This window comes from Macaca fascicularis, chromosome 10, assembly GCF_037993035.2.
Source record: "Macaca fascicularis isolate 582-1 chromosome 10, T2T-MFA8v1.1".
Classification (NCBI taxonomy): Eukaryota; Metazoa; Chordata; class Mammalia; order Primates; family Cercopithecidae; genus Macaca; species Macaca fascicularis.
The window spans coordinates 20,368,927-20,389,548 of record NC_088384.1 but is presented as its reverse complement, the minus strand read 5'-3'; the positions used below and the strand labels follow the sequence as shown (position 1 = coordinate 20,389,548).

General features: G+C 49.0%; 1 protein-coding gene across 8 annotated transcripts in view; it reads left to right on the top strand.

The window, feature by feature from the left end:
• Positions 1–20,622, top strand: part of LIMK2 (LIM domain kinase 2) — a 69,014-nt gene that overhangs the window by 42,476 nt on the left and 5,916 nt on the right. For 3 of the 8 annotated variants that reach the window (XM_015457315.4, XM_005567554.5, XM_005567555.5), the window contains 12 exons: positions 3,745–3,880; positions 4,912–5,021; positions 5,674–5,862; positions 7,590–7,695; positions 8,051–8,247; positions 11,251–11,437; positions 12,282–12,368; positions 13,090–13,221; positions 13,434–13,490; positions 16,407–16,472; positions 18,073–18,247; positions 18,996–19,051. In XM_015457315.4, coding sequence (XP_015312801.1) covers positions 3,863–3,880; positions 4,912–5,021; positions 5,674–5,862; positions 7,590–7,695; positions 8,051–8,247; positions 11,251–11,437; positions 12,282–12,368; positions 13,090–13,221; positions 13,434–13,490; positions 16,407–16,472; positions 18,073–18,247; positions 18,996–19,051 — 1,380 coding nt within the window. In that variant the 5' untranslated portion in view covers positions 3,745–3,862. Of the gene's footprint in view, positions 1–3,744; positions 3,881–4,911; positions 5,022–5,673; positions 5,863–7,589; positions 7,696–8,050; positions 8,248–11,250; positions 11,850–12,281; positions 12,369–13,089; positions 13,222–13,433; positions 13,491–16,406; positions 16,473–18,072; positions 18,248–18,995; positions 19,052–20,622 lie in introns of all 8 variants that reach the window. The other 5 variants (XR_012418820.1, XR_012418821.1, XM_065522251.2 and 2 more) reach the window with 3 other exon arrangements.

Here is a 20,622-nt window from a genome sequence, read left to right as displayed (position 1 = left end):
GGAGGCTGAGGCAGGAAAATCACTTGAACTCGGGAGGCAGAGGTTGCAGTGAGCCGAGATCGAGCCACTGCACTCCAGCCTGGGTGATAACAGCAAAACTCCATCTCAAAAAAAAAAAGAAAAAATCCTCACTGCTACCTTGAAAGTAGGTGATGACATTGCCATTTCACAAATGAGAAGTGAAGGGGCTAGCCCAAGATCACTTAGGTGGTAAATGGTGGTACTAAGAGTGGAACCTCAGATCATCTAGGGAAAAACACAGATATGCACAGGGTTAAGGGGACCCAGGGTATTATGTGTCCCCTTGTTTCACAGGTGGGGAAACAACCCAGAGAGGGAAAGGGGCTTGTCCAAGGCTATGTTAGCACCCAAGAACTTGAACCCATATCTCTCTCCTCCTCATTTAGAGCTCATCCCACATGTATCTTACATTGAGAGGAGTGTGAGCCACATACCAAGAACAGTCTTCCCCTCTGCCTACATCCTCACTGCGCAGTTTTTAGACACTTCACAGCCATACTCTTCATGCCATACCCAGCCCTCTAGACCCTGAAGTTCCCCTTCCATAAGACAAGTAGGAAAAGCTATAGGGTAAAAATAGCCATCAGTGTTTGTTGAGCACCCAGGGGGGAATTGGCCACTCCAGAAAGATAAAGGAATTCTCAGGGACTTGCTTGTCTAGACTTCCTAGCTCAGCTGCTTCAACTCATTCCTGCCCCTCTTCTCTACCTCCTGCATTGCTCAGAAGTAGTAGAACTCATTGTGTCCTCTCACCTTGCATTGTTGAATTTTATTTAGACTTTCTCTTCCTCAGCTCTTCATAAGCTCACGAAAAGTGAAGTAGGGTGCCCTGTGTATTTATCTTTTATATCTGCAGTGCTTAGCAAGTTATAATAATGCACTTGCCTGGCAAAAGACTTTCTCTCATACATTAGCTTATTTCCTCTTCACATTGGCTCTTTGTAATAATGGGATGCTATTAGTTGTTTTCAATGAGAGAAAGCTACTAAGAGAAGTTGTCCAGCTAGTGACAGGAAGTGGCTGATAATGTGAACTGCCATTACATTGTCATTATCATGTTTAATAAAAGTTAACACATACTGAGTTTCTACTATATTTGGTCTTTTTTTTTTTTTTTTTTTTTTTTTTTTTTTTTTTGAGACGGAGTCTCGCTTTGTTGTCCAGGCTGGAGTGCAGTGGTGCAGTCTCGGATCACCACAACCTCTGCCTCCCAGGTTCAAGCAATTCTCCTGCCTCAGCCTTCTGAGTAGCTGGGACTACAAGCGCAAGCCACCATGACTGGCTAATTTTTGTATTTTCAGTAGAGATAGGATTTCACTATGTTGGCCAGGCTAGTCTCAAAACTCCTGACCTTGTGATCTGCCTGCCTCAGCCTCCCAAAGTGCTGGGATTACAGGTGTGAGCCACCATGCCCAGCCTATATTAGGTCTTTTATATAAGCTATCTCTGTCTATCCATAATTTTTTTTGAGACGGAGTCTGGCTCTGTCACCCAGGCTGGAGTGCAGTAGCATGATCTTGGCTCACTACAACCTCCACCTCCTGGGTTCCAGCGATTCTCCTGCCTCAGCCTCCCGAGAAGCTGGGATTACAGGTTCGTGCCACCACGCCCGGCTAATTTTTTGTATTTTTAGTAGAGACCGGGTTTCACCATATTGGCCAGGCTGGTCTCGAACTCCTGACTTCAAGTGATCCACCTGCCTCGGCCTCCCAAAGTGCTGGGATTACAAGCATGAGCCACTGTGCCCAGCTGCTCTCTATATTTTTAATACATATTATTTCCTTTAATTTTCACAGCAGTTCATTTTATAGATGAGGAAACTAGGCCAGAGAAGTAAGTAAAATATCTTGCCCAAGTTGACGTAACTAGTAAGTGGCAGGATCAAGATTCAACCCAAGCAATGTTGAAACCTCTTGGAAACAACGATATGGCCACTGTGGAAGGTGGAAGGCCTTGACAACGAGAATAGGGAAAAGAAGGAACTAGAAGGAAAGAAATGGCATGGGCTCAGCAGGCCAATGAGCTCTTAGCTGTGTGTGTTGGGAAGCTCAGAAGGAAGGAGGAGGTTGTGCAGGTAAGTCCTGACAACACACCTGACTTTTGAGAGGTGGGATTCATAGCCAGGTGATTAGGGGAGAAGGGAGCTATGGATTTTTTTTTTTTTTTTTTTTAAGAGACGGGGTCTTACTATGTTGCTCAGGCTGGTCTCGAACTCCTGGGCTCAAGTGATCCTCCCATCTTAGCTTCCCAAAGTGCTGGGATTACAGGCATCAGCCACCCCGCCCAGCAAGCTGTGGATCTAACATATACATCTTTTTTTTTTTTTTTTTTTTTTTTTTTTTTTTTTTTTTTTTTGAGACGGAGTCTCGCTCTGTCGCCCAGGCTGGAGTGCAGTGGCCGGATCTCAGCTCACTGCAAGCTCCGCCTCCCGGGTTCACGCCATTCTCCTGCCTCAGCCTCCCGAGTAGCTGGGACTACAGGCGCCGCCACCTCGCCCGGCTAGTTTTTTTTTTGTATTTTTTAGTAGAGATGGGGTTTCACCATGTTATCCAGGACGGTCTCGATCTCCTGACCTCGTGATCCGCCCGTCTCGGCCTCCCTAAGTGCTGGGATTACAGGCTTGAGCCACCGCGCCCGGCCAAACATATACATCTTACACGTTGCTAATAGAATGTTGGGTTTCTTCCCCAATATTTTATTTTGAAAAAAATTTCAAATATGTAAAAAAGTTGAAAATGTAGTTCAAATAACACCTACATACCTTTCACATAGATTCATCATTTGTTAATGTTATGCCACTTTGTGTCTCTCTCTCCCTCTGTCTATATACTTTCATTTATTTATTTTTGCTGAACTATTTCAGAGTAACTTAAATGCATCTTGACTTTTACCCTTAAATAGTTCAATATGTTTCTCCTAAGAATTCTCCTATATAAGTCAAATATCATCACATCTAAGAAAATTCACAGTAATTTTACAATATAATATTATAGTCCAAATCCAGATTTCCTCAGTTCCAAAAAATGTTCATGGCTGTTGCCTTTTTTAATCTAAATTTGAATCCAAGGTGTAGGCATCATATTTGGTTGCTGTGTCTCTAGGCTTTTTTAAATCTGTGCCTTTTCTTCTCCCCATGACTTTTTAGAAGAGTCAAGACCAGTTATCTTATAGAATAACCCACATTCTAGATTTGCCTGATTAGTTTTTTTATACTTAACATATTTTTGGCAAGAACATTACATTGGTAATGCTGTTGGTGATGGGTCAGTTTTGAAGAGTGGAGATGATCAAACTGCTTTTGTTCATTGAAATATCTGTCAAGACCAGAGGTCCTTAACTGGTGCCATAAATAGGTTTCAGAGAATCCTTTATATACACACACACACACCCACCTAAATTATATACACATCTTCCTTATATGTGCATTTTTCTAAGGGAGGCTTCTTGGCTTTTATCAAATTCTCAGAGGGCTCCAAGACCCAAAGAGGTTGTGAAACACTAGTCTGTCCACTGAGGCAGGCAACACAGAGCTGGTTTCTGGGGCCTTATTCACTCTGAACCAGCTTCCCTTGGGGAGATAGCACAAGGCTGTAGCTTTCCCCCATCTTGGCTTTGGATCAAAGAGGACTGTCTATTTTGTTGTCAGACCTAGGAGCCAGGGACAGCCTATGTGGCCCGGTTCCAGGGATCCAGGAGAATTTCAGTTCTTGTCTTGCCTTTCAGGTGTTCAGAATGCCAGGATTCCCTCACCAACTGGTACTACGAGAAAGATGGGAAGCTCTACTGCCCCAAGGACTACTGGGGGAAGTTTGGGGAGTTCTGTCATGGGTGCTCCCTGCTGATGACAGGGCCTTTTATGGTGAGTGAGTCCCTTCATATCTGCCCCTCTTGGTCTTCAGAGTCCATTGACAGTGCTTCCAGTTCAGTCCATTGACAGTGCTTCCAGTTCCCCGTGGCTGTTCATCTTTTGGTCTTTCCATCAGCCAGGGCATCTCCCTTTATTCATTCATTCATTCAACCAGCAGGTATCAGCTGAGCACCTATTAAGTGAAAGGTAAGATCCTTCCCTCAAAGACTTAATAGTTTAGGCCGGGCGCGGTGGCTCACGCCTGTAATCCCAGCACTTTGGGAGGCCGAGACGGGCGGATCACGAGGTCAGGAGATCGAGACCATCCTGGCTAGCACGGTGAAACCCCATCTCTACTAAAAAATACAAAAAAAAAACTAGCCGGGCGAGGTGGCGGCGCCTGTAGTCCCAGCTACTCGGGAGGCTGAGGCAGGAGAATGGCATAAACCTGGGAGGCGGAGCTTGCAGTGAGCTGAGATCCGGCCACTGCACTCCAGCCTGGGCGACAGAGCGAGACTCCGTCTCAAAAAAAAAAAAAAAAAAAAAGTTTAATGTTGGGAGTGGGAGGAGAGGCAGGCAGAGAGGAGACACAGTATAGTTGGATAAGGACCTCAAAGGAGACTGTTATAGGCTGAAAGGAGGATATACCTAGGTTGTGTTCAGGGAATAAGAAAAGGAGACTCTGGAATGGGCTGGCAGAGAGAGGTGCTACCTCTTATACCCACTCTGGACACAGGACTTTAAGCATAGTCACAGACTTGCTAACCCTGTATTGGAGGAACTGTGATCTTTTTTAGTGGGGATGATTACTTCTGGGGACTTGTTCTCATAACTGAAACGAAAACAGTTTTGTGCAGTCTCAGAAATGACAGGAGGTACCAATCTGACACTTTCTTTGGAAGCTCTAGGGCAGAGAGTGAAAGAGTGGATTTTGACTGGGGCCTTGATTGGAGGTCATTCACCTACCCCTGTCCTCACTCCAGCAACAGTGATAACTCACTTCCTTCCTCCCTTTGTGCACCCTTCTCCCCACCTGCTCACAGGTGGCTGGGGAGTTCAAGTACCACCCAGAGTGCTTTGCCTGTATGAGCTGCAAGGTGATCATCGAGGATGGGGATGCATATGCACTGGTGCAGCACGCCACCCTCTACTGGTAAGATGGTAGTCCTTTGTCTATCCTCTCCCATATAAGAGTGGCCTGGGGGAGGGACGGTGGCAGGGTGAGTTGGGCAGAGTGTTAGTGTAGTCAGAGCATTGGATTCCTATCACAGCAGTGCTCTTAACCAGCTCTTTAACTTGTAAGCAGAATGATTTACACATGTCTCTACCCTTTTTTCTTACCTACCTTGAAAATGTCTTCACTCTGCCCTGCAGTCCTCCCAGTGGGAGGCACCTTCAAGGAGGATCCCAGAACATTAAAGTCAAAGACCCCTTAGAGCTCACCCTGTCCAACCACCTTGGTTGATGAAAGAAGTCAGCCTGGAGCTCATGGAATAGAATAGTACAAGGGCAAGGTTCTCATTGTGAGTCAAAGGCAGAGTGAAGAGAACCCAGGCCATCTCACCCCAACCCAGGCCAATGTTCTTCCAAATATACCACTTGCTGCAGATCCAGCTCAGCACCCCCAGTCCCAGCCCACCCTGAGAACCCAGGCTCCTCATTCTGAGCAGCCAGCTAGAATCATGACAAAGAGGGTGGTAGTGAGACTATAGGTACTGTTGCTTAAAGCCACATGGTGCAGTGGTTGCTGGGGGGCTTCTGCATGGGACTCTAGCATCATACTCCCCCCTGTGCCCTCTCCCCAGTGGGAAGTGCCACAATGAGGTGGTGCTGGCACCTATGTTTGAGAGACTCTCCACAGAGTCTGTTCAGGACCAGCTGCCCTACTCTGTCACGCTCATCTCCATGCCAGCGACCACTGAAGGCAGGCGGGGCTTCTCTGTGTCCGTGGAGAGTGCCTGCTCCAACTACGCCACCACTGTGCAAGTGAAAGAGTAAGTATTTTGAGAACCCTTCAGCAGGGGTTCTTGAGCAGAGTCTGTAAATGGGCCTCAGAGGGCTTAGATCTCCAAAGTCTCATGCAGAACTCCCTTTATTCTCATCTCATATCTTTCTCCTGGACCCCACTATGCTGTAACCACACCTGGGCCTTGGCACTTATTGTTCTCTCTGTCCAGGCTACTTCCTACCAGATACTTAAGGCCAGAATCACTCATCTTTCAGGTGTCAGGTTTCAGATCATGTTTGCTCTTTGAAATTATCTGGCTTGATTATGTGTATTAGTTGTTTATCTTCTTTCCCCTCCACTAGAATGTAAATTCCAGAAGGAACTTGCTGTCTTGTTCAGTGCTGCATGCCCAGGGCTTGGAACAGTACCTGGCATATAGTAGGAGTTGGTTGATTATTATTTTGTCAGTTGAGAGAGTGAACGGAGAAAATGTGGTCTATGGCCCAAAAGAAGTTAAGACCCTATCCTAGATTGAGGCCAGAGACCAGATGGAGAAAGAGTCTGTGTCTATCTCATACCAGTAATGTCGTACCTCTGGCTGCTTACCATGTAAATGTTGATTTTGCATCTACCATGTGTTGGACACTAGGCTAGTGCTTGCACAGTAGGTGAAAGATACTAGAGTTTGGGAAGGCAGGAGCAGCTAAAGTCTGTTCTACCACCTCATTAGATGAAGAGGAGAGGGAATTGTGTTCAGGGCAGAGGGAGAAACATTCTCCAAAAGTGGGAGTCTTAATCATGTCTGATGTAGGTTGGGTGTGGCCAAAAAAGGGGCTGTTAAGCATACAGAGGGCCTGGATTATGAAGATCCAGCAGATCCATTGAGAGTTTAAGCAGCAAGCTGTTGTGACCAAGTTAACATTTTAGAAGGATCACTGGTACGGAGGTTGGATTGGAGAGGGGAAAGCCTAGAGGTATACAGACCAGTTAGGAAGCTGTTGTAGGCTGGGCATGGTGGCTCATGCCTGTAATCTCAGGACTTTGGGAGGCTGAGGTGGGAGGATTGCTTGAGGCCAGGAGTTCAAGACCAACCTGGCCAATATAGCAAGACCCCATCTCTATTTTTTAAAATTAAAAGTCCAGATATAAGGCCGGGTGCGGTGGCTCACGCCTGTAATCCCAGCACTTTGGGAGGCTAAGGCGGGCGGATCACAAGGTCAGGAGATCGAGACCACGGTGAAACCCCATCTCTACTAAAAGTACAAAAAAAATTAGCCGGGCGCGGTGGCGGGCGCCTGTAGTCCCAGCTACTCAAGAGGCTGAGGCATGAGAATTGCCTGAGCCTGGGAGGCGGAGGTTGCAGTGAGCCCAGATCATGCCATTGCACTCCAGCCTGGATGACAGAGTAAGACACCATCTCAAAAAAAAATTAAAGTTAAAAAAAAAAAAAGAAGCTATTACAGTGATCCAGGTAAGAGATGTGAATAACTACAATGATGGAAAGAAGGCAGAGTTCTTAGAGATGGGAGTAGGAGAGGGATGAGGGAACTCCAAATGGGGAAGATGATGTCCAAGTTTCTGGCTTAGGCCACAGGGTGGGTGGCAATTCCCTTCACTGAGATGGGGCATCCTAGAAAAGGTGTTGCCTTTCCATGTGGATATCCTGGGCCCTTTAGGGGCAACTGGTGGCCTGGGACCTTCCCTGCACAAGCAGAATTGGTCAAGCAGGTTTTTAGGACATCTTTACCCTGCCTTAACTTTTGTCTGGCCCAGGGTCAACCGGATGCACATCAGTCCCAACAATCGCAATGCCATCCACCCTGGGGACCGCATCCTGGAGATCAATGGGACCCCGGTCCGCACACTTCGAGTGGAGGAGGTAGAGTGTGTGTCTAATCTGTCTTGTGAGGGTGGGACATGGAATAGATCCTCTGGGAAATCAGGCTATAGCCTTTACCTTTTCCTACCGCCAGCCCATCTCTTTGTCTTAGCATTGAGCCTGTGACCACTGATGACCTATTACAGCTTAACAGGTTGCCAGGGTAGCAGGGATGGTTGACGGATGGGAGAGCTGACAGGATGCCAGGCAGAGGGCACTGTGAGGCCACTGACAGCTAGAGGCCACCATTAGCCAAGTTGAGCACTGGCCACACTGTGCCTGAGTCATCTGGGTTGGCCATGGGTGGCCTGGGATGGGGCAGCCTGTGGGAGCTTTATACTGCTCTTGGCCGCAGGTGGAGGATGCAATTAGCCAGACGAGCCAGACACTTCAGCTGTTGATTGAACATGACCCCGTCTCCCAACGCCTGGACCAGCTGCGGCTGGAGGCCCAGCTCGCTCCTCACATGCAGAATGCCGGACACCCCCACACCCTCAGCACCCTGGACACCAAGGAGAATCTGGAGGGGACACTGAGGAGACGTTCCCTGAGGTGCCACCTCCCACCCTGGCTCTGTCCTGTCCCATGTCTGTCTCTCAGATGAAGCTGAGCTGGCTTTCAGAAGCCTGCAGAGTTAGGAGAGGAACCAGCTGGCCAGGGACAAACTATGAGGATTGTGCTGACCCAGCTGCCCCTGTGGGGATCACAGTTTATAGCCAGAGCCTTTGTGGACCAGCTGTCTGCCAGGTTTCCTTAGAAACCGGAGGGTCAGGCTCTGCACTAAACTCCTAAGCTGGACAGGAGGTGGTGATGCTATACCCTGAAGAACAGCATGGCCTGTGGAGAAAGCATGGAGCTCAGAGCCTGGAGTAGGGGCACAGATTGGATTGAATAAATTGTGTAGAAAGACTTTGAAAACAATAAAGTAAAAGATGAATGAAAGTTTTTTAGACTTGAGGGACCAACAACCCCCAAACCCCAGATTCTGCCAGGTCCATGGAGAAGGAGCAGTTACCTTGAGTGGAAGGCCCAAGTAGGGAGACTTACAGAAAAGAAGTCAAGAGCACTGGCTCCCAGGCAGAAATACTGATACCCTACTAGGGTTTCAGGCTGAGCTCCTCCCTTCACAAATCACTTCATTTCTCTGAGCCTGTTTCTGCATCTGTGACGTAAGATGGTAAGATAAAGGTGGCTGTCTCACCAATTATGTAAGACTTAAATGTGGAAAAGGACATAAAGTTGTATGGTGCTGCCATAGGGACAGCGTTCAGTAAATGTGACGCATTCTTAGTATCACTAAGAATCAGGTTCTTGGCCAGGCATGGCGGCTCGTGCCTGTAATCCCAACACTCTGGGAGGCCTAGGTAGGAGGATTGCTTCAGCACAGGAGTTTGAGACCAGCCTGGGCAACATAATGAGACACTGTCTCTACCAAAAAAATTGTTTTTAATTAGATGGGCAGGGCATTGTGGCTCACACTTGTAATCCCAGCACTTTGGGAGGCCAAGGCCAGAGGATTGCTTGAGGCCAGGAGTTCAAACGCAGCCTGGGCAATATTCCTGTCTCTACAAAGAATAAAAAAGTTAACTGGGCATGTTGGCGCATGCCTGTAATCCCAGCTATTCGAGAGGCTTAGGAGGAGGATTGCCTGAGCCCAGGAGTTCAAGGCTGCAGTGAGCCTTGATCACACCACTGCACTACTACAGCTTGGGCAACAGAGTGAGACATTGTCCCCCCCAAAAAAGGTAGTTTTTTGTTTGTTTGTTTGTTTGTTTTAATCCACTCTCCTCACCAAACAAAGTTAGGGCCCTCTCAGCTGGCATGTGTTGGAAACAGTGCCCTCCCCTCAAATTGCTCCCCTCACTCCCACTGCCTCTTGGCCTTGATCAGTATGATGAAATTAGTGGGAGGCAGGGCAACATAGGGCAGAGAAGAACTAGAAATTCATGGCCTGGAAAAGGGAAGATTTGGGAGTGGCCAGATACCTGTAGAGCCACCATGCAGAGGAGGGGGGCAGCTAACTTTGTGTGCTCTGGTGGGCATGGTCAGCAGGAGGCAGAGCAAAAGAACAAGGGTAAGAAAACCTGTAGGGCAGGAGAAGCCAAGAGGCATCCAGCGTCAGTCCTCTCTGGGTAGCCCAAGTAAAGCAGGAGCATACCCCGGAGAGAAAGTTCACAGGGCTGTTCACCTGCAGTGCTGTGGACTTCAACCTTCTTGTCCCTCCTTCAGTAAGTGAAACTATAGTCATTGACCATGACTATTATCTACCGCTTTTGAAAATGTAAACATAGTAACTTTATTGCTATAAAAATCATATATGCTTATCATCTTAAAATTCAGGAAACATGGACAGGTACAAAGATGTGCAAAATATCATCCAAAATCCCATTTGCTGGCCAGGCATGGTGGCTCACGCCTGTAATCCCAGCACTTTGGGAGGCCGAGGCGGGTGGATCACAAGGTCAGGAGTTTGAGGCTAGTCTGGCCAATATGGTGAAACCCCATCTCTACTAAAAATACAAAAATTAGAGCCAGGTGCTGTGGCTTACGCCTGTAATCCCAGCACTTAGGGAGGCCAGGACAGGTGGATTGTGAGGTCAGGAGTTCAAGACCAACCTGGCCAACATGGTGAAACCCCATCTCTACTTAAAAAAAACACAAAAATTATTTGGGCGTGGTGGCACGTGCCTGTAATCCCAGCTACTTGGGAGGCTGAGGCAGGAGAATCGCTTGAACCCGGGGGGCAGAGGTTGCAGTGAGTGGAGATCCCACCATTGCACTTCAGCCTGGGTGACAGAGCGAGACTCTGTCAAAAAAAAAAAATTAGCCAGGCGTGGTGGTGTGCACCTGTAGTCTCAGCTACTTGGGAGGCTGAGGCAGGAGAATTGCTTGAACCTGGGAGATGAAGGTTGCAGTGAGCCGAGATCGTGCCATTGCACTCCAGCCTGGGCGACAGAGCAAGACTCTGTCTCAAAAATAATAGTAATAACTAGCCGGGCCTGGTGGCACATGCCTGTAGTCCCAGTTACTCAGGAGGCTGGGGCACAAGACTCATGTGAACCAGGGAGACAGAGGTTGCAGTGAGCCAAGATCACACCACTGCACTCCAGCCTGGTTGACAGAGTGAGACTCTGTCTCAAAAAAAAAAAAAAAAAAAATCCCATTTGCTCATTTTTTGGATACTAGTATAACTATCACTCTAAACCAGTTAGTACCTTAAATCAAGCGAATATGGGAGATGGTGAATTACCATCTGCAGTCTTGTCATATATGTCATATACTGAGCATTATAAGCTAGTAGAATCTAGTTAATTGTTCTATGTGTGATGTACGTAGAGTTCCCATTTTGAATGTGTTTTTACTATGCTTAAATAAATGACTGATGTCAGCAACCCCAAAATGATACATCTGATGTAAGAGCCCCTGTTCCCCAATAATAACATCTAAACTATAGACACTGGAATGAACAGGTGCCCCTAAGATTCCTTCCTCCAGGGTTTCTTGGCCAGTCTCTGAGGACTATGCATCCCTACCCCCATCTTTCCTCATCTTTAGGCGCAGTAACAGCATCTCCAGGTCCCCTGGCCCCAGCTCCCCAAAGGAGCCCCTGCTGTTCAGCCGTGACATCAGCCGCTCAGAATCCCTTCGTTGTTCCAGCAGCTATTCACAGCAGATCTTCCGGCCCTGTGACCTAATCCACGGGGAGGTCCTGGGGAAGGGCTTCTTTGGGCAGGCTATCAAGGTGAGCGCAGGTAGCAAATACTTTGCTCTTCTGCCCCCAGTCCCTCTCTCAATGTCTTTCGGGGATTTCTCATCACTTGGCCCCACCCCACACCCTGCAGGACGCCAGGCCTCCTTCCTGGCTTTGGGTGATGGTGTGAGAGGCTTCACCCCTACCCAGGCCACCTAAGGTCAGTGTTACTGTTACAGTGAGCTTGTGGACCTAGAGATCCAGGTTGGGTTGAGCTGTGCCTGTGGCTCTCCTGCCTCCAGTCAGTGGGTGTTTGTTAGGTGCCTACAGACCTCAGTACCGGGCATGCTACAAGGAGCACACGGGAATGGCTCCTGCCTCCCTGGTGAACAGTCTCAGGGACTAACCTCTCTCTTTCTCTCCTCCTCCTCCTCCTCTGCTGAGAACTGGGAGGGGGGGTCAGGTAAGCCATGTGTCTCAGCTTGCAGGGGCAGCAGGGCTGGAGAGCTCACCCCTGACCCACCCAGCTCCCTGGTGCATGTCTTTGGCACTGACCTTCCTGCCCCCAGATTTCTGTTCACTCAAGAGACTCACTCCTATGCCAGATGACCAGAGCCCCTGCTTGGCTTGGCAGCGTCCCCTCCTGCCTCCTTCCCCACTTCCCTTTTCTCGGTTCTTGCCTCTCCTCCGTGCATGCCCACCTCTCCAGAAAAGAGGGTATGGTTCCATCTGAGTCCCACGTTGCTCCACGCTGCATCTTCCACACATGAACTCTGTCAGTCTGACCCGGCTCAGTGTGCCCTCCAAGGGATGGGATGGCCAGCTGCATAGATTTTCTCAAACAGTTCTCCAGAACTTCTGGTCTCAGCACTGTTAACAGTCACCCTCCCTGTAGGTGACACACAAAGCCACGGGCAAAGTGATGGTCATGAAAGAGTTAATTCGATGTGATGAGGAGACCCAGAAAACTTTTCTGACTGAGGTAAGAAGATGGAGGGGGCCCGGGAGGTTGGTGTCACCATTGGAAGAGAGAAGACCTTACAAATAATGGCTTCAAGAGGAAATACAGTTTGGAATCACTGTCTTAAAGACTAAGCAGAAAAGAGCCCTAGAGGAATATCCCACTCCCTCTAAATTACAGCATAATTATTTGTTCAATGAACACTTACTAAAAGCAACACAAAGAGGATACAAGGGATGCAGTAACAAAAGATATATGGTTCAGAGAAGCTCTCAGGTTATGAGGATGATGGACATGAAAACACGCCAGTTTAGTACAACTCGATGTTATAATCCTTACCTGAATGCCCTGCTAAGGGAACCTGGAGGGGGAGCTCCCTGAGCACTCACACTCCTTGGGCATTTACAGTTTTCACCATCCCTCCCAAGTTACTTCATGGAGCAACGTCAGTTGGGGACACCTGTGGTCCGGGTACTGCCCTCCAAGCTACTTGGCCACTCCCACCCCAGTTCCCCCAGTGCAGTTCCTAGAAAGGCAGGATCCCAAGGGTAAGGTCCGTGAAGCCATCTCCATCTATATGGTGGTGGTCTTCCCTCATCCTGATCTTAGTGCCCTGTCATATCACAAGAGAGGCAGTAGGAGATACAGGTGGTAACACTTGTCAGGCTGATTCCCTGGAGGGAAGGGGTAAGGAAGACATAGAAGTTAACAGCCAGCTTTCCTTGGCTTCCCTGACCCCCAGGTGAAAGTGATGCGCAGCCTGGACCACCCCAATGTGCTCAAGTTCATTGGTGTGCTGTACAAGGATAAGAAGCTGAACCTGCTGACAGAGTACATTGAGGGGGGCACACTGAAGGACTTCCTGCGCAATATGGTGAGTACACCACCCCATAGTCTCCAGGAGCCTTGGTATGTTGTCATGGTCAAAGGCCAGAGGGGCCCTGCTTTGCCCCCAAAGGACCATGCTGGGTGGGACTGAGCATAGACAGGGAGGCTTCACTAGGAGACCACATTGACCCATAGGGCCTGGACCATGAGTGGGATAGGGCTCAACAACCTCTGATAATCATTTCCCCCATTCTGCAGGATCCGTTCCCCTGGCAGCAGAAGGTCAGGTTTGCCAAAGGAATTGCCTCCGGAATGGTGAGTCCCACCAACAAACCTGCCAGCAGGGCGAGAGTAGGGAGAGATGTGAGAATTGTGGGCTTCATTGGAATGTAGAGACCCCTTCCTGTGCCACTTGTGTGGGCTGGGTCAGCAGCTATTCATTGAATTTGTCTCTGCCACTGAAACTGGCCCCAGCTAACTGTTCTCAGCTCACAGCCCTATTCTCAAAGAATTACACATCTCTAAGAGCAAACAGGGCACAGACAAGGCAAACTAGAGAGGCAACTGTAGCCTGAGATGGCCCTGGCTTGCCGTCACAGGTGTTCAGGTGCTGAGGGCCCCTTGGACCAAGTAGAGCACCTCACTGCCTAGGAAATCAATGAAGGGGAAATGAGTTCTAGCGGAGCCCTGAAGGATCAGAATTGGATAAAGTTCTATTGGCGGAGAGGCTCCAAGATTGAAGTGACAGGAGCAAAGACCTGGGAGGAAAGAGGAGAAAATCATCTATTTTACCTGGAAACAAATGATTCCAAGCATAGAAATATAACAGCTGACAAGTACTGAGTGCCCTCTATATGCTAGGCACTGAACTGAGGGATTAATGTGCATGCGCATGTTTATTCCTCATAACCACCTTAGTTTCCAGATAAGCTGGACTGGAAAGGGACAGAGCTGGGATCCTGGGCTCATCAGTCTGGTTACCAAACCTGAGACTTTAGCCACTGCCCTTCACATGGGGGTCCACAAAGATAGTAGTAGTCTGGAACAGTTTGGGGGTACGTTAGGGTCGCTGTGTTTTAAGCTAAGGAGTTGTGGACTATATTTAGGAGACAGATGTAAAAGAGTTTTTTGGTTGACTGGCTTTTTGGTTTTTTTGTTTTTGTTTTTTTGTTTTTTTGTGTTTTTTTCCTGTTTCTGGGGCTTGAATCAGGAAGGGTGTTTTTTTGTTGTTGTTTTGAGACAGAATCTTGCTCTGTTGCCCAGGTTGGAGTGCAGTGGCATGATCATGGCTCACTACAACCTCGACCTCCTGGGCTCAAGCAATCCTCCTGCCTTAGCCTCCCAAGTAGCTGGGACTAGAGGTGTATACCACCACACCTAATTTTTTGAATTTTTTTTTTTTTGTAGAGATAGGTTCTCACTTTGTCACCCAGGCTAATCTCAAACTCCTGGGCTCAAGCATTCCTCCTGCCTCAGCCTCCCAAAGTGTTGGGATTACAGTTGTGAGCCACCGTGCCTGGCAGGAAAAGATTTTTAAGCAAGAAAGCTTAAGAGTTGTGGTTTTTCCAAAATGAGTCTGGGCTGGCACAGTGGCTCATGCCTGTAATCCCAGCACTTTTTTGGGAGGCCAAGGTGAGTGGATCACTTGAGGTCAGGAGTTTGAGACCAGCCTGGCCAACATGATGAAACCCTGTTTCTACTAAAGAAAAAAATACAAAAATTAGCTGGACGCGGTGGTGCACGCCTATAGTCCCAGCTACTCAGGAGGCCGAGGCAGGAGAATAGCTTGAACCTGGGAGGCGGAAGTTGCAGTGAGCCAAGATCACACCACTGCATTCCAGCCTGGGTGACAGAGCGAGACTTCATCTCAAAAAAAAAAAAAAGAGAGTCTGATGTGGTTAGTAGGTTGAGGTGGAATGCGGAGGGTCCAGAGAATGGAGACCTGCAAAGGGGGCTAATGACACATTTCAGATTTCTGAATTAAGGTAGTGGCTGTGGGGACAGGAGCCTGGGAGGCAGGGTGGAGTCAGAATGGAGAGACTAGTTGGCAGTGAGGGAACAGGAGGAGGAGGAGGAGTTACGAGTGGCTTGAGGTGTCACTTATCAGACGTTTTGGGGCATGGGGGATGGCACTGATGGTTGAGGAACCGGTTTGGGAAGAGCTACATTGATGCCTGCTGTTCTGTGCTAGCAGAACCTATCAGCATCATCTGGGCAGGAAACTGGCTTCATGAGACTAGAGCTTAGGGAGAGGCTGCTAGTCACCTAATCTGCAGAGAAGGGGCAGTTGGAGCTGTGGGACAGAAGAGGCATCCATGTGGCTGGTAGGGGTGTCTCAGCTTGTGAAAAGGAGATGGCTTTGAGCAGGGCTGACATTGAAAAGGCTGGAAGAAAAAAACAGACACACAAGAGTCTCAGGAGCAGGTAGCATAAGAAAGGTGTAGACAGTCTTTGAGGAGCACTTCCTCAGACAGGCAAGCAGGCAGGTCATGAGCTGTAGTGATTCAGGAAGAGCTCCCTGGGTGTGTGAGCAGCTCCAGGAGCCTAAGGGATGAAAGCAGTATTGCATGGGGCTGGAGAGCAGGGAGTGGCTCCTTCTATATTTGCAAGGGAAGGGAAGGAGAAAGGAAGTTGCTCCTGAGAGTGACAAGAACCAGTGGTGGAGGCCTGGAGAGGGGACATAACAAACAAATTTGTTTACAAACATTTTGGTAGGAAGGGGGAGAGCTTAAAGTTTAGACAGTTGGGGAAAGTGGAGTCGTAGGGGAAGTCAATGTCTGAAAGACAGCTAGCTGGAGCAAGAAGTCACTTCTCTGTTGCACGCAGGAAGGATTCAAAGTGGCTCAAGCCAGGGATCGGGAGAGTGGGGAGGAGGGAGCAGCCTGGATCAGGGTAAAGTGGGTAGAGGTGGAGGGACTGCTGCAACGTCAAGGGTTCTGTGAAGTTGTGGACAAGGAGAGAGCAGTGAGGGCTTTGGCCAGTCACTGTGCTAGTGATTGGTGAACCAAAGGATGGACAGGAGATGGCAGCAGAGAAGCAGAGGAAGCCCAGGCTTCCTGTTAGTGTTGGAACAAGGGAGTGACCACAGGAGGCCCTGGCCCTGTTGTCCAGGTTGGGTTCTGAAGCTGGGTGGGCATGGCCTGGTAGGAGAGCATCTGTGGCCCCCAATTCCAGAATCAGGGTCTAGTTGATTTGCCAGTCCTTTAGCCTCAGCTCATGCTTCTGTTCCAGGCCTATTTGCACTCAATGTGTATCATCCACCGGGATCTGAACTCTCACAACTGCCTCATCAAGTTGGTATGTCCCACTGCTCTGGGCCTGGCCTCCAGGGTCCTATCCTTCCTGGCTTCCTTGTCACAAAGGAGGCTGACTTGTCCCCTCTGGCTAGAGGGCAGAGGTGTTGCCTAGAAGCTCCTATCCTGCTTCTTCCAATGCCCTTCTCTGTCTTCTGGGAGCTCCCAGAGACACACAGACATAATTTTACCTTCTCTCATTAGCAACCTTTGAAATCATTCAGAAGTTTGTTGACTATATGTAGAGCCCTGTCGTTTTACCTGCTTTTGCCCCATAATAGTCTTGTAAAGCAGCTTATTGCTGACCCCGTTTTACAGTGGTGGCACTTGAAGCCTCAGCCTGAGGCCACTGAGCTAGTAAATTTTCAGGGACCAGTTTGAGACGAGCATTCCTCCCACTGCGCCTCAGCTGTGGTGGTTACAATGTTATTTGTCTTATTGACTTGCTATCTGACTTCCTGGGTGTCTACCAGCTGGCCCTGGCTCTGCCCTCTAGACCCACACCACGCAATCTTCATTCCTTTCCCACATGACTGCCCTGTAGCCATTCAAAGAGCTTGTCTCCCCCAAGTCTCCCCACCTACTGCCTCCTCCTTGCCTTTTTGTGTCTTATCCTGGTTCTAGCCACTGCCTGAAATCCTTTTAGGAATAAGGCTGGACGGGGAAAAACAAAAGCAACCCCCTGTCCCACCTCTGAGTTCCACTCTCCAAGTCCCTGAACCTCACCTCCAGGGCTCTAGTGGCTCTGCCATGAACCCCACTGTGGGCTAGGAATCTGCTGTGCTCAGATACCAGACCCTCAGAAACAAATGCGTTTTCTGTTTTGTTTTGTTTTTTAGATGGAGTCTCATTCTGTTTCCCAGGCTGGAGTTCAGTGGCGTGATCTTGGCTTACTGTAACCTCCACCTCCTGGGTTCTAGTGATTCTTCTGCTTTGGCCTCCCAAGCAGCTAGAGCTACAGGCGTGTGCCACCATGCCCAGCTAATTTTTTTTTTTTTTTTTTTTTTTTTTTTTTGAGACGGAGTCTTGCTCTGTCGCCCAGGCTGGAGTGCAGTGGCCGGATCTCAGCTCATTGCAAGCTCTGCCTCCCAGGTTTACGCCATTCTCCTGCCTCAGCCTCCCGTGTAGCTGGGACTACAGGCGCCCACTACCTCGCCCAGCTAGTTTTTTGTATTTTTTAGTAGAGACGGGGTTTCACCGTGTTAGCCAGGATGGTCTCAATCTCCTGACCTCGTGATCCGCCCGTCTCGGCCTCCCAAAGTGCTGGGATTACAGACTTGAGCCACCGCACCCGGCCTTTTTTTTTTTTTTTTTTTTTTTTTGTATTTTTACTAGAGATGGGGTTTCACCAGTTGGCCAGGCTGGTCTTGAACAACTGACCTCAGGTGATTCACCCGCCTTGGCCTCCCAAAGTTCTGGGATTACAGGCGTAAGCCACCGCACCCGGCCTGAGTGTGTCTATTTGATAGAGCTTTCTGCTCTGATTCTCCCTTGCTGTACACCTTTTCTCCCCTTCTCAGTGGCTTCTCTTGCCTATACCTCCTCCCCAGGGCCAGGTTTGAGAACATCCCCACGAAGTCCCCACCTTGCTTTTATTCTACCAGGACAAGACTGTGGTGGTGGCAGACTTTGGGCTGTCACGGCTCATAGTGGAAGAGAGGAAAAGGCCCCCCATGGAGAAGGCCACCACCAAGAAACGCACCTTGCGCAAGAACGACCGCAAGAAGCGCTACACGGTGGTGGGAAACCCCTACTGGATGGCCCCTGAGATGCTGAATGGTGAGTCCTGAAGCCCTGGAGGGGACACCTGCAGAGGGAGGACAGATGCCGCCCTTGCATCAGAGCCTTAGGAACTCCAGGGGAGGCCTGTGAAGTGTAGGACCAGATACCCAGAGCTGAGGATATTTTTCCCTTGCCAGGAGGGGCCTCACGAATTAGCTCCCTGAGCTTAGGGGGCTGGGAACTAATCAGTGTCCCATCCTCGGGGATAAGGTGAGGTCTGACTGTGGCATTTGTGCCTCAGGGATTGCTGAGAGCTCAGGCTACTGTCCCAGCTTTAGCAGTCTCTCTCCGTGGTGAGAACTGAAGTGTGGTGCCCTCTGGTGGATAATGCTCAAACCAACCAGAGATGCTGGTTGGCATTCTTGAAATTAGGGTTGTGAGACCTCAGAAATGGTCTGAATATAATCCATTTTGGAGTCTGAGGCCCAGAGAAATTCGGTGAATTGCCTAGGAGCACACAGCTGGCTAATGGCAGAGCCTGGATGAATCCTAGTCTGGTTCTTTTCCACTTTAACATGCAGTTTCATCCTAGGCAGTGTTATGTTATAAGGGCTCTCCAAGGCAGGTCACCTAGGGCTGAGGAAGGACTATTTTCAGGTGATGTCTGTGCAGGACAGCTTGTGGGGTGTCCCTGCAGAACCTGTTCTAGCCCTGGTTCTTAGCTGTGGCTTAGATTGACCCTAGACCCAGTGCAGAGCAGGTAAGGGATGTAAACTTAACAGCGTGCTCTCCTGTGTTCCCCAAGGAAAGAGCTATGATGAGACGGTGGATATCTTCTCCTTTGGGATCGTTCTCTGTGAGGTGAGCTCTGGCACCAAGGCCATGCCTGAGGCAGCAGGCCTAGCAGCTCTGCCTTCCCTCAGAACTGGGGCTTCTCCTTCTAGGGATGACTAGCTTGACTAAAATCAACATGGGTGTAGGGTTTTATGGTTTATAACGCATCTGCACATCTTTGCCACATTCGTGTTTCATTGGTCCTAAGAGGAGGACTGGCAGGGTTTTTTTGTTTTAGATGGAGTCTCGCTTTGTTGCCCAGGCTGGAGTGCAGTGGCACAATCTGGGCTCACTGCAAACTCCGCCTTCTGGGTTCAAGTGATTCTCCTGCCTCAGCCTCCCAAGTAGCTGGGACTACAGGCACACACCACCATGCCTGGCTAATTTTTGTATTCTTAGTAGAGACAGGGTTTCACCATGTTGGCCAGGCTGGTCTTAACTCCAGACCTCAGGTGATCCACCCGCCTTGGCCTCTCAAAGGGCTAGAATTACAGGCGTGAGCTACTGCGCCCGGCCAGGTGTTTTGTTTTTTTTTTTTTTTTTAGTTGAGGAAACTGAGGCTCAGAAGAGGGCAGTGGCTTACACATGGTCAATAAGGGGTAGGTGAGACTCAGAATTCCAGAAGGAAGGGCAAGAGACTGTTCATGTGGCTGTCTAGCTAACTCTTGGGCCAAATGTAGCCCTTCTCAGTTCCCTTCAAGTAGAAGTAGCCACTCTAGGAAGTGCCAGCCCTGTGCTAGGTACCACGTGGAAAGAGTGAGGAATCGTGGAAAGATTCCTACCTTTAGGAGTTTAGTCAGGTGACAGCTTATCTCAGCATATCTCAAAGACTCAAACACACACACATTCAAAGCCTTACTGTAATTCCTAGAAAGTTGTGATGGGTAGAGGAGAGGAGAGACAAGAATGGTTAGGATAATGAAGGAAAATTTCTTTGTTTTTTGTTTTTGAGACGGAATCTCACTCTGTCGCCCAGACTGGAGTGCAGAGGTGCGATCTTGGCTCACTGCAACCTCCGCCTCCCAGGTTCAAGTGATTCTCCTGCCTCAGCCTCCCAAGTAGCTGGGACTACAGGTGCGCGCCACCGTGCCCGGCTAATTTTTGTATTTTTAGTAGAGACAGGGTTTCGCCATGTTGGCCAGGCTGGTCTCAAACGCCTGACCTTAGGTGATCCACCCACCTCAGCCTCCCAAAGTGCTGGGATTACAGGCATGAGCCACTGCACCTGGCCGTGAAGGAAGATTTTTTTTTTAAATTGTTTTCTTTAATATTAATTGAACACCTGTGTACAGAGCACTAGGTTGGTGCTAAAGGGTTTCAGACATGAATCAGATCCAGCACCTCAGAGAGCCTTCACTCTGGCAGACACACAGCCACAAGGAGACACAGACAAGGCAGCGTGGGATGAGTGGAAGTTGCTAGCTTCCAGATGCCGATTTGGAACACTTGGTTTCTGCAGTGAAGCCCCTTCTCAGTCCTCTTCAGTAACTCAACTCTCAGTGGATCCAGATCTGGATTATAAGATTTGGAGAGATGATTGGGGATTGAGGAGAGCTCTCTAACCTGTTTTACCACCTCCTCTTCTGCCCATCCTTACT